Raw genomic sequence first — 13,714 nt, 5'->3', positions numbered from 1 at the left:
CTAATACTAGCCGGTTTAGGAAATCACTTCAAGATGTAATGGCTTCAATTTTAAAAAGAATTTATAACATATCGGGTTTTCATGGTATTCCATATTTTAGACAAGTTAATAGAACTACCGGTCTATGTTTATGCAACAAGAATACAAATGGAATATTGCTTTCATCTATGCAAATCTCGCGCAAATACTCGTCCAATTTGGTTGGTGGTGAAGGTGAGCAATGAACACCTATTTATATTTGCTTTATTAATTATTTATTTAATTATTTATTAATTTTATCGATTTTTGAAAGTTTGCCGTACCATTTGGTATCAAAGATAAAAACTACAAACGGAGCTTCTCACACGATACACAAATATGGCTGACTCACGAAACCTTACCTCTACCTCAAAGCCTTTACCGGAAGCGCCTAGGAATACAGCAGCCACAGCTGATATCAGTTGCTGCAACGTGTAGATACTGATGTGCTCTAGAACTGTCCTGTTTACTCGCGCCCATCAAGCGACAAACACTAACATTATATCGAAAGTAGTTTCAGTTGCTAAGGAATACGATTAGATAGAATACATTTTCTTTTTTACTTGATTATAAAATAACTTTTTACAATGAAATGGATCATGTAGTAAGATGTATATTCCTCCTGGGACTCAGTGAGAAAAAAACAACAAAGACCTACAGAAGGTGCAGAGATGTGCCACCTACATGTAGTTAATACGGACATACCTGCCAACTCTCACGCATTGGGCGTGAGACTCACGCAATCACCTCAAAAAAAAAATGAAAATGCGTGAGATTTTTGCCCCAATTTCTACAATTTTATATATACTATCATTGATACATCAATTGCCCCAAAACCAAATCTCACGCATTGCCCCACTCTTGGGTTGGCAGGTCTGAATACGGAGTATCAAGATACATTGATAACAAGGCCAGTAACAACTAAACTCTAATTTTACTACATTTAGCTCAGTGTCACTAATAAGCACACAACAAGCTGTGTAACAAGTACCACCATGAATGAGTCGATGACTAAAACCTACCTACCAGCTTTTAATATCCAATTGCCAGTACTCACACTAATATATGAGCCCTCATTTTACCAGTAAACATAACTAACACTTGTTTTTCATGGAATAAAAAATAAGTATTGGAGTATGTTTTTAGTAGAATAATCTTCATGGCATAGCTAATACCTCATCATGCAAACCTCCAAATTAATCTAACAAATGAGCACTACCCTTTGTTGTCTAACCAACTTTTGACCTGGAGTGAATATCGAACTTACAAGAAAACAAGTTTAGAAGTCCGCTAAATGTTTTGTTAAAGTTAGACCAGCTCGAAGTATGTATATCATACGAAAGTGTTTTTTAAAGAACAACAAGTTTATCAAGTCCACCAGGTTTAAAAAAGACCAAATAATGCAGTATTGTGGTTACTAATTCATTTATCACGCAGAACAGATTTGCGCATCTTCTGTGAACAAATATTGTCGCTATGCTGTGACAACTTCAAGCCAACTGTGAGCCCTCCTTGAGAATTTGCTAATGTAGAAGCAGTTTTACGTAAATAGCTGTAGTTGTTGACTCTCCAAAAGGGAAGTAATTCATTTTCGTTTCAAACTCGGGCATCTAGAAATGACTTTTTTTGCAGTTTATTTATAAAAACATTGAGTATGGCAATGGCCGCTGCACACAGTCTCATCAGGCAGATAATTCTGTCCTGCGTAAAAATATAACATTTGCTTTATGAGCAAGTTGCTCTCTCAGTTGCCTGGTCATCCAATAGTTTTGACGAAAACAACATCGTCTACACATCCCGGTTCGCAATAGGATAGAACAAGATAGCTACTGCTACCATTTCTTAACACAGTGTTGCAATAAACTGTATGTTACTCAAGCCAACATTCTACAGTACTTGAAGTAGATCTCTATTTTCAGTATACCTCTAAATTGATTACACATACCGTAGGTTTCAGTCTTTGTCTAAACTGATTACAAAGCACCTTCCTAGTTCTCCTCTAATTGCATTGACAGTATCTTTCAACACTACCTACAATAGGCTTCAGTCTATCATTACCCTTTACGATTATTTATCAGTGGCCCCCAATACAGTCTATTAAATTATCATATTGTTTGAGATTTACCCTTTACGACTTTATTCCTCAAGGCAAATTTTCGAACGTAATTCTCTGTTTTGATTCATGTGAATACTTTGAGCAGATTGTGGAATTTCACTTTTCTCTCAAGGTTTGCAGTTGGTGATTTTTGAACCCATGTATAATTATGAGTGTTACTAATTACAAATCATCTGCACAACTATTAGTTATCATTTCTCTAAGTGCTTGAATGCATGCAGGCTTAGCTGTAGGTGCCACAACTGCTATTATTTATATACAAGCTATTTTAGATGCTAATAGAATCCTAACATACTCATCAAGTGAAATTTCACATATCTTTTTTATTTATGTTCTGTGCTGTAGACATCTCTAATAGGAGTCCTGCACACATATACAACTGCAGAGTAGAAGCAGGAGAGCTAGATCAAGATCCTTATCAATATGACATTGTTCAACAGTTGGATACGCTTGCAGCTGAACTGAGAGACTATGAGCCAGCAAAACCCTCGCTTTTCTCTAAGGTGTGGTCTTCATGAATACTAACATCAGGCAGTAAAGTTATAACAGCGGATCTACCGCTTATTAATTGTATTGCTGGTGTATCATTTTAGCTCTTGTCTCAGAAGGCGAAGCAGTCTCCACCCAGAAGTATTTATCTCTATGGAGGTGTCGGTGAGTGGGTTTCCATTATAGTGTGAGATATTGTACTACCCCATAATGCATGGTCAGTTGGACTACGCTAAGATCTGTCAAGCACTTTGAATAGCGAACTTGTCTGCAGCAGTATTATGCTTTTTACTACCGACTGTGTTAATAGACAACACAAGATTAAAATTTGAACGGTATGAATTTGATATGCCTTCGTTTGTGCTGATCAGTAGTTCTGGGGTTAAAACCTGAGCAGTTTGTGTTTATATAAGATTTGTAATATCCTTATATACTTGTTTTGTGCTTGTCATGTACTTTTCATGTGCTTCGCTTTAGGCTCGGGAAAAACCATGCTCATGGACCTCTTCTACTCATCGGCCTCGTCCAGGAAAAAGAAAAGGGTTCATTTCAATGCATTCATGCTGAAAGTTCATGAGCGTAAGTCCTTTCCAAGAATATCATCATCAACCTGTGAAATTGGCAAGGTAGATTTTGAATAAGGTTTTTTTCTACATGTTCACAGATGTCTGTACAATTAATTTGTTTAAGATCGCATCGATAAAATAGTACAGTCATACCTCGACGTACGAGTTTATTGCGTTTTAGGCCAAAGCTTGTATATCAATGTACTCGTATCTCAATGCAATACTTTCTATATAAAATAACTAAATACAAATTAATCTGTTTCCATGCTATGAAAAAAACATTTAATATTTCAAGGCAAAAGCGTGCTCGAAATTTTGCTCGTACATGTATCTTGATTCTCTCTTATGTTCGGGCGCTCATATCTCGAGCTATTACTGTATTAAAGTAAAAACTTGATTTTTAGCAATTACAAAACATCCTGGTTTTGTTGTCGCATTGGCCAATATTTTCAGGCTCAAAATCTCTTTGCATGTTCTAGGTCAATGATAGGTGACTATGCAGTATGTGGGCCTCACAAATGGGTCATTTGGTTGCTGTAGTTATTTAGATATCAAGAGTTATCTTCTCATAAGAGTTGAGCTGAAGGATGAAATATTTTCACAAAAAAGCTGTTGGCTTCAAGTGGATACAAACAGTTTTAGTTTGTATAATTAGTCGGCATCATGAAAACATGACTTTATCAAAAGACAACAATTTTGTTCTAGTACACATAGTTTAGTCCCTATACATGTAGAATGGGATAAAAGTATCTGTGAGAGCTAGGAATTCCAGTTAATTTTTATAATATGGATAATAGCAAACAGACATAAAACTCTTGTATGACCAAGGCTTAGTCTCAGTGCCTAAGTTGCTGACAATTGTACAATTATGCAATACATTATACAGTTTGTTAGCTGATAATCAACTTACGCATTTATTTCTCGAAAAAGTGAAAAAAATTCTATTAATTGTGATTGTGTTTTAGCTCTGACATTTTCCATGTATTTTATCAAGACATACACTAGCTATTTAAAAGCATTGACAATATACAATGATTTTTTTCCTCTGACCAGTAAGAGTAACTGTGTTAACGTAAGGCAGATGTAGGAAGTACAATCAGTAGAATCAAATTACACTAATTATTTCCACAACTATGCAGCTGAGAAGGCAAACACTGAAAACGGTAACCGTGGTGAACAAGAAGATATGATGCTTGCTATAGTTTATGTTATATTGGCTAGCTGATGTAGTTTGAATAATGCTACATGCATTTGAACTGCATTTCCAGGAATACATGCTGTCAAGGCCAAGGTACCACGACAGTTGAACGTGCGAAAGTATGAGTCATTTGATCCCATACCGCCAGTTGCTGACTTGGTTTTGGAAGAGGCGTCCTTGCTGTGCTTTGATGAATTCCAGGTACAGTCAGGTTACTCAAGCCACCCTCCAAGTCAAAATTGTTATTTCTCCCATTTGATTCTGTTTGGCTTTGCTTATAATTCATTTTACATTCACACCAACTGACTCACATTTCATCTGACACTCCTAACAGGTGACTGACATTGCTGATGCCATGATTCTGAGAAGGTTATTCACAGAGCTTTTCGATAGAGGAATTACAGTAGTTGCCACCTCCAATCGACCTCCAGATGACCTTTACAAAAATGGACTCCAGCGGTCCAACTTCCTTCCTTTTATTGATATTTTGAAGGTAAGACATCACATCACCCACATTGTACTCAGGTACAATAGTCTTCTGAGCTGTTGAATGTTTTTTGTTGTGTGCGAGTCACCAAAGGAGCCATATCAGTATCTTGTACCTTCCTAACAGAGATCAGGATTTTCAAGCTTTAAATGTCATATTAAGATCTGCTAAAGGGTACAGCTACTGAACTGGTCACACAAGAGAGAGGATAGGGGGCTGACATTCTCTACCAAACATATGGAAAATTAAGTTTATTAACATTATGCGTATTTGCATGCATGAATGACTAGACTATGGTAGCAGCAGTTCTGTTGTTGTCAGCATAGCAATTGATTGAATTTTAAGTGAGAGTCTCCTCAGTCACTCATCTAATAAGCTTGGCCAGGAATAATCTATCCCAGTAGAGGATTCTTGTAGTCAATCATGAATGTTCCCAATGGAGGATCAATTTTCTGTCTCAGTAGATGATTCTTGTAGTCAATCATGAATGTTCCCAATGGAGGATCAATTTTCTGTATAATCGTACAAACCAATTAAGGGTCTATTTCCTGTATAATCGTACAAACCAATGGAGGATCAATTTCCTGTATCATCATACAAACCAATGGAGGATCAATTTCCTGTATAATCATACAAACCAATTGAGGATCAATTTTCTGTATAATCGTACAAGTCTGATTTCTAGAAAAATGCTCACATTATAAACTTGGAGACTGGAAAGGACTACAGAGTATTGACAAGTTCCTCTGATCGCCACTATTTTTTGTGAGTTTCTCCTTTACTCTGAACGTTTCTGTTATTGATAACAAGAAATTGTTTATTTTAACAATTGATTGAGGCTGCAGCCGATATCTGTTATTATCCAACATGTTTGTTCACAAATAACTTGCTCTAGTATTAGTTTCTAGAGTGATTTGAAGGTGAGCAAAATGTGAAAGTTACATGTTTTGTATTATATAATACTTTAACAAATAGGGTAGCTAGCTAAAATAATTCACTATTGCATTGGTTTGTTTATCGGAACATAGATTTTTCAACTTCTTCAACATGCGGTCGTACTGTGTGGTGTACTGCAGCATGCGGCTGTACTGTGTGGTACACTGCAGCATGCGGCTGTACTGAGTACATTTGTTTTTGTCATTTTGAGTGGAAACCTCAGCCATTCTTTTGGATCAGCTATTTGCATTTAACACTACAGAGTAAGAAGATGGCATAGCTATGCTAGTGCTATGCAGTAATCCAGACTCTACTGGCTCTGTGTGGCACATAGTGATCTTGCAGTAGCATCCATAGAGTTATTTTCTTCTTCAATAAGGCTGATGGGTGAAGGTTATTAAATTTAAGTTGAAATTGTTACTATGGAAATGTTATAAACGCTGCGTTAATGGCTACACTGTTAAATTTGAGATTATTTTCCCTAGGGTTGAAATGCTTGTAGAGGTTTTTACTAGTTGGATAAGTTGGTTTTCTCACTGTTTACATAGTTTATTGTATGTTTTAGGACATCAAGTCTTGGTGTAGATGAACATTTAGACTCTCTGTTCCTGTCAATGGCTGGCCATGTTGACTCAGGTACATTCACTTTAATATAATTATACTGTCTTCAACTCAGTTACACTGTCTTTCACACTGTCTTCTAGAAGACAGCTCGAGTACTCAACGAGGCCGAGTGTAAAGTTAAGGCCCAATAAAACTAACAGATGTGATTCTCAGCAAACACCAAGGAATTAGTCTACAGGCTAATCTGTCTTTTACTCAACAATTTTCATCGCTTTGCTACAAACTTGGAGCATTTGACATTTGCTTGTGAATGTTTCGATGAATAAAGTGTTTATTAGGTATGGCAGGGTTATCAACAGTTCCTCATGTTCAACCTATGTACTATATTATGTGAATGATGGGTTCAACAGGGGCTCCAGTGGTGCTAAAATTTCTGGGGAGAGAATTACATCTGAAAAAGGCCTCTGGTAAAGTTCTAGATACAAGCTTTGGAGAGCTGTGTGAGAGGGTAAGCTATTACTCGTTCATCACCCATAAGCTCTTTTAAAGCACATAAATTACATAGTTTTTTTATTATATATTTTAATACATCGGAGTCTTGCCTTTCGAATGAGCCTATATTCAATACACAAAGAATAATAGAACTGCGAAAAACAGGGTGTCAAAAGTATGTCCTGCAAAAACAAACCCTTGGTTCAGGTTCTCAAAATGTGATGTCACAATTATTATTTAGCCTTAGGTAGTCGATCCCTTTTGCTGCCATTGAGGCTGTGCTTTTCTGTGACAATCTGTGCTGTTAAACCCAGAGAGCGCTAATAATAAACTAGGATTCTAGATAATCAACAATGCCCGGGATCGTGCTAACGCTTGACCAATACAAACACATGTTCTGGGTTAATTAATTATGCTTCAATAAATGTACTGTCGCTGATAAAGGTAACGAAATCACATCGATTAAATTGTGACCTGCGGTTGCGTGGCCCTAGGACTACATGTCAATCGCACTTTGGCACAATGCTTGAAACTAATTAGTCTCAGTCGCGATCCTCAACATCACAATAAAATGAGAGGGCTAGTGCATAATATCATCGGGAAAACATAGTATGGTGCTTGGAATTTGAGTTATTTATCATAGAAATAATCTGTACATGGAGAACTAATGACACTGATTCTTTTGTCATCTTCATTGGTTCTCTGGAGTTGTCCTATCTTCGCCTGACACTAGCGTCATTATCGTAGTTGATAAATATAAGCGGTAAGCAATAAAATAGGCGGTAAGAGCACACAACACCGCATAAGAAAATTGTGACGTCACAATTTCCGAGCCTATGTCAGTAAACATTTCTGCGGTAGAGTTCTGGGGAAATCCTATAAACACCAACCAATGTCTGTCTCACCATGGCAAACAATAGCTCATTCAAAAGCCAAGACTCTGATGTATTGAAATATACAATAAAAAAATTATGTAATTTATGTGCTTTAAGTTATCACAGCATTTATATGAGGTTTGTGAAGCTTTATGCCTTATGGTGGGCTGATACCAATCCATCAGTTTATATCTCGCTTACACCAAATGCCGTTTCATGCAAAAATTTCTTTGCTCCCTCCTGTTTCTGCTGCCTTCTCAAGATGCTTTTTACACTAATCAGTCTCACTTTACAATTCTAATTGTATTTGAGGTCAAGGTCTCGCTGTAGATTATTTTTCCATTGGCTCGTGAAACTACACCAACCTTTACAGCTTCCGTAAAACACACAGAGTTGGGATTGTAGCAGTGCTACAAACCTCTTATCTGGCTTACGGCTAGTCTATATGTTTTACTACGTCTTGCATGCTTTGCTGTGCTTTGTTTGATATTCTGTTCACTCTGCTGTGTGTATAAGGGAGGAAGCCAAAAAGTCTGCTATTAAGGCTGAAGACGATCTGATGTAAAAACACTATTGCTATCATAATTATTAGTGACAACCTCATTATCTAGGGTCTTTCAAACGACGAAGGCTGACTCACAGTATATCACAACTCACATGTATGTTGGAGTTGTCTTCTCAGCGCTTCTTCGTGAATTAAGTGCACCGTAAGCCAAGGACATAGCCGAGGCAGCGCGGATATGTCGGAAAACATTAAAGCTGTCAAACTTTCTCAATAGTTCGCCGGGCATCCACGATAGTGTGTGCGTTGTGCACCACTTGGGCGATGGTGATTGGCTGTCATGGATTGCTTAATTTATATTTCCTTTCATGTTAATTGCTGCTGGACTATTATTTCCTAGTTTCAGTTGCTGCATTGTATAATGAGAATGCTATGCTGCAGACTATTCGTTGATGCAGGCGCGAACGGGTTTGTGATAGTGTGAATATTGTTATCACAGATGATCTATTGATGTAGTGTGGGATTAACACCAACATGCTATGATACAGTGTGCACCAGTCTTATGTGTAGTTATGACTGAACGTACCATATAAATATATTCTTGCAGGCATTAAGTGCAAGAGATTATATAGAAATATGCGCCCACTTCGATACCGTCATCCTGAGGGATGTACCACACATGGGTATTAATGCCATCAGCTCTGTGAAACGCTTCATCACACTTATTGACAATGTCTACGATCACCAGGTATGGAGCCATGCTATTGTAGCCTGTGTTCTGTTGATCGTACTTGTGCTGGTCTGCTTATAAAATTACTTTGCTGTAAGGGGGAACTTTCGGTCTAGTCGCTCACAACTGTGAAGCCTCTCAGAATATAATAAGCCATGACCGGTTTTCCCATAATAAGGAATTTATAAAGAAAATTACATTTATTTTACATATAAATATAATTTATGAAAAAAATATTGAAAGGGCTCTTTCAATTTTCCTTTAAAATATGTATATTAAAAAGAGAATTTAAAATTTTTCTTATAAACGTTTTTTAAGCATAACTTTTATTTATTTTGATTTATAAGGAAAATTTTCTCAGGACTTTTTCCAGCATCGTAGGCTTACATTAAATTTTAGATTACGGTAATTCCTATACAGAGTACAAAATAATAACAGTAAAATAATATTTTATGAATTGACAGGTGAGGCTGGTGGTCTCCGCTGCCAGTATGCCCGATCAGCTCTTTCTCAAGAATGTCAGCACAGGTAACAATCAAGGTCAAGGAAATATTCTAATGGATGACCTCGGCTTACAAGAGGTGCATCTACTTTTCTTGTTAACGTCCCTGTTTCAATCTAGAGTCGGTGCTCAATGACTATTTCTGTTCCTTTTATTCTAGCTCATCATTATTTTCATAGCTCATCATTATTTTCACTCTTGTTTAGATGGTCAGTACTTCAACTTCTTTTATTTAGTAGCAAGTAGCAGTAAGTGGGTGTGGCCAGGTGTTTACTTTACTGTGATTGGCTGAGAAGTGGGTGTGGGCAGGTGTTTACTTTACTGTGATTGGCTGAGAAGTGGGTGTGGGCAGGTGTTTACTTTACTGTGATTGGCTGAGAAGTGGGTGTGGCCAGGTGTTTACTTTACTGTGATTGGCTGAGAAGTGGGTGTGGCCAGGTGTTTACTTTACTGTGATTGGCTGAGAAGTGGGTGTGGGCAGGTGTTTACTTTACTGTGATTGGCTGAGAAGTGGGTGTGGGCAGGTGTTTACTTTACTGTGATTGGCTGAGAAGTGGGTGTGGCCAGGTGTTTACTTTACTGTGATTGGCTGAGAAGTGGGTGTGGCCAGGTGTTTACTTTACTGTGATTGGCTGAGAAGTGGGTGTGGCCAGGTGTTTACTTTACTGTGATTGGCTGAGAAGTGGGCGTGGGCAGGTGTTTACTTTACTGTGATTGGCTGAGAAGTGGATGTGGCCAGGTGTTTACTTTACTGTCATTGGCTGAGAAGTGGGTGTGGGCAGGTGTTTACTTTACTGTCATTGGCTGAGAAGTGGGTGTGGGCAGGTGTTTACTTTACTGTCATTGGCTGAGACATTGATAAGTAAAAAAAGGTTCTATGTGAAACTAGCTAGTGTCATCGCCATACTAAAAATCTGATGCTGATTACGAATGTCCATTTCTCATTTTAACTTATTTTTATCATGTCATCTGTTTTAGTAGACTAACATTTTTCTTTGCTGTTTTTTGAGAACTTTTCTGATTGCAATGAAAAATATATGAGAGTTTACGTTTTATTTAAACTTAGGTGTAGCCTAATAGAGATGTCTTGTGCGTTAGGCAGGTTGCTCCTCTATCAGCAGGTTATATTATTATTTAAGTTGATGGAAATATTTAGGGCTAACGTAAAACGAATTTTTCAGCTCTGCATTTCATGGTCCCTTTTTAAGTTTATTGGTAGATCAGCAATAGAGGTTGATGGATCAGCAATAGAGGTTGCACACATTTAGATTATAAAATAACAGATCAGTGTAGTTCAGCCATCACATGGTTACACAACTCTAATTGGTCAAAGATATTTTCTATTTTTATACCCTCATTACAAGCATGGACATATTACAATTTACTTTGTGGTTTGAACAAATTAAAAGCAGGTTTCTGTTTCATGAGTTGCGTAAGATAATAGTTAGTTACGCGCGCAAAAATAGCTGAAGCATTAAATGTCTTATTGTTTACACAACTCGGGCTGTTGTAGCGCTCCGATGCGGACAGGAATCTATCTATATTTACCGGAGAAGAAGAACTATTCGCAATGGAGAGATGTATATCTAGACTGACTGAGATGCTTTCGAAGGAGTATTGGGTAAATGTTAGAGAAAAAAAGTGGAGGTAACACACAGTTATATTAGCTAATGTCATAACATCACTTTTCTAACAGATACAATTACAAATATAAATAATATTTAAGAGAGTTATTAGGTGTGATGGCATGTCTGTCACTGACATCATACTGCAGTCAGGCTTGTTTAATAACTCAGGAAAAGAAAATTCTCAACTCTGTTGTATTTTAGTCATCTTTTGCCAGGCTTGGTCTATTTGCATACTTGCACTTTGACTGCAATTCTTTAGGAAAATTTAATTTACAAATAGAAATATATATTTTTGAAAGCATTTCTGAACTATATACATGACTATTTTTAAAATACATATAGTACTGGCAGGCAGCTGTAGTACAAGGTTACTGATGGCTGTTGAAGCCTTGGATCTTTTCTGCAATTGTCTAATATATCGATATACAAGATGAAACATACTGCCTCATTGCATCATCAAGTAGATGAAATGTATGAAAATGTAAAAAATTAAGCCTCCAGCTTGATATATGGAGATTTTTGCTGGTCTGAAGACTGGTGCTGAGGCTAGAGTCTGCATTGATAGTAATCCAGATATTGTTTCTCACGAGGCAGTAGTATTGGCCTAACCAGCTCTTCGATAAACCCTATACTTGCTGCCAAGCAAACTTGTACAGATGGTTTCCAGCAGTAAATTGATCTTCACATATGTAGTAACTTGAAGATATGTTTGTATATGATTCAAAATACACCCTTGACAATGACACTATCTTGTGGAAAAAGCTAGTTTGCCTTGAGAGACAAACACAAGTGTCAAAATGTAGGAGTTGTTATTTTCTGTGATTTTGCTGTGATAAAAAAGTATATTTTGAATATTACCAACAGCTTGGCATTCTTGTGACATTTACTAGTTGAGCCTATCGATACTCTAATATGAGTTTTTAGCCAAATGCTCTTATCGAGTGCTCAGAAAGTTTCTGACCAATGATGACCATAATTATGATAGTGTGTTGATGGTAAACCCAACATTAACATCAAAGCTACATACTGCCCTTCCATTGTTAAGGGCAAATAATGTCTTCTGGACACAAGTATCGTACTGTTACCCTAGCTCATTAAGAATACACCACTGGTACTTTGAGTTGATGTTCACACAGTTCAAGTTGTAATAGAGTTTTTCATTAGAGCTGCTATGGTAATATAGAGTTATCTACTCTCTTTGGTGACTGGTCCTGATTGCTGCAGGTATTTGTGCCACAAATGTGCTTTTGTAGATGCTATTGTACTTATGCAGTTTTGGTATCACTGTTGCATTCATCTGCTAGTATTTTTTTAACTTATTTTTTACTAGGTCTGCGGTAATCATCAGGCAAAGATTGGTTTTTCTTTCACCTGATTAGTTGGAAGTTAACAAACCATTCTAATTTACTCTCACCGACTCGCACCTGCTCAAAACTCTACGTATTGAGCTTGCTGCAAAAATTACAAATAAACATCTTTTTTTTCCGACTGCTTGCTTGATTGCAGCAGTGGCTTGATTGCAACAGTGGCTTGATTGCAACAGTGGCTTGATTGCAACAGTGGCTTGATTGCAACAGTGGCTTGATTGCAACAGTGGCTTGATTGCAGCAGGGGCTAACGAAGACTGTTTGAGTATGGTTTATGGGTTAAAGAAAAGTAACTTGCGTCTAGGTCTACTGTTTGCTGGAGTAGTTTTGGAGTCATCCGCTATATAAGTTCAGGATAGCCTTAGTGCTGACAAATATAGAAGAAAGGGTAATACCAAGGCACCCAATCTTTGTGAATGTCTCCTATACTTTTCTGTACTTAAACTCCTAATGCACTTTGAAATTGTTGTTAATTAGCTATTCATAGCTGAGTGTAAAACTGTTAGATTGAAGGTTGAAATGAAATACTTCTAGAATATTATTTTTCTATCTCAAAAATCATTAGGAGCTTAAACATCCTAGTAGCAATCAGATTCATTTTAGCTTGTGTGTCAAGGTCAGATTTTATGCTGGTTGAGCGGGGAGAGAAGAGATTCTTTGGACAACAAGAGCAAAATAATCACCAATGGTCTGTAGCAGATTTTATTAACGCCCAATCAGGAACCATGAACATGAATCAGAAATTTCCAATATTGAGTAAAATTCATCTTATATCAATATATATCAATTATCAATCATCCTATCATCAATTACATTCATACCACGTTTAATTAATATATTGCTTGGTTGGTATACAAATAATATCAAGGAATTGCATAACATTTATTGCACAGAAGTTATATATTAGCACTTCTATTCTGTCGAGACCGTGAGCTATATTCTTTAGCAAGGTTTCACTCTTCAAAGTTTTCTTTGAAATAAGATTTTTAAACCTGCAGGGCATTATGTCTGTTACATCTATTGCAAGCAATTAAGAAGGAGTGTTTAAAGTCTTCAAGGCACGAAACATTCATCAAATTCACTCTGTTGTGCTTTTACAATAACAAGTAGTCTTCAAGCCATATTAGACAACAAGTTTCACATCTGAAGTTGCCACAGAATGGTATCCAAACAACTGCCCCCGGTAATATTATGGAAAAATAAATAAATAAAGTGAAATAATAATTTATAGTAAAGAAAAAGCC

General features: G+C 36.9%; 1 protein-coding gene across 3 annotated transcripts; it reads left to right on the top strand.

Moving 5' to 3' along the window:
• Nucleotides 1-15: 15 nt before the first annotated feature.
• LOC137403891 (AFG1-like ATPase) lies at nt 16-11,347 on the top strand. Of its 3 annotated transcripts, none has more exons than XM_068089996.1 (12): nt 16-213; nt 2,480-2,637; nt 2,728-2,788; nt 3,101-3,202; nt 4,458-4,588; nt 4,722-4,880; nt 5,560-5,639; nt 6,376-6,446; nt 6,785-6,882; nt 8,851-8,991; nt 9,438-9,554; nt 10,989-11,347. In XM_068089996.1, exons 1-12 carry the CDS (start codon nt 39-41, stop codon nt 11,124-11,126), a joined length of 1,431 nt encoding a protein of 476 aa, XP_067946097.1. In that variant the 5' UTR covers nt 16-38; the 3' UTR covers nt 11,127-11,347. The 3 variants fall into 3 exon arrangements, with proteins under 3 accessions (XP_067946097.1, XP_067946098.1, XP_067946095.1); XM_068089997.1 differs by having other exon boundaries at nt 6,376-6,448; nt 6,778-6,882; nt 9,438-9,501; XM_068089994.1 differs by having other exon boundaries at nt 6,376-6,448; nt 6,778-6,882.
• The last annotated feature ends 2,367 nt before the right edge of the window (nt 11,348-13,714 follow it).

The sequence above is a fragment of the Watersipora subatra genome, chromosome 9 (genome assembly GCF_963576615.1).
Source record: "Watersipora subatra chromosome 9, tzWatSuba1.1, whole genome shotgun sequence".
Classification (NCBI taxonomy): domain Eukaryota; kingdom Metazoa; phylum Bryozoa; class Gymnolaemata; order Cheilostomatida; family Watersiporidae; genus Watersipora; species Watersipora subatra.
Note: the sequence above shows the minus strand (reverse complement) of the source record. Positions and strands in the feature narration are given on the sequence as shown.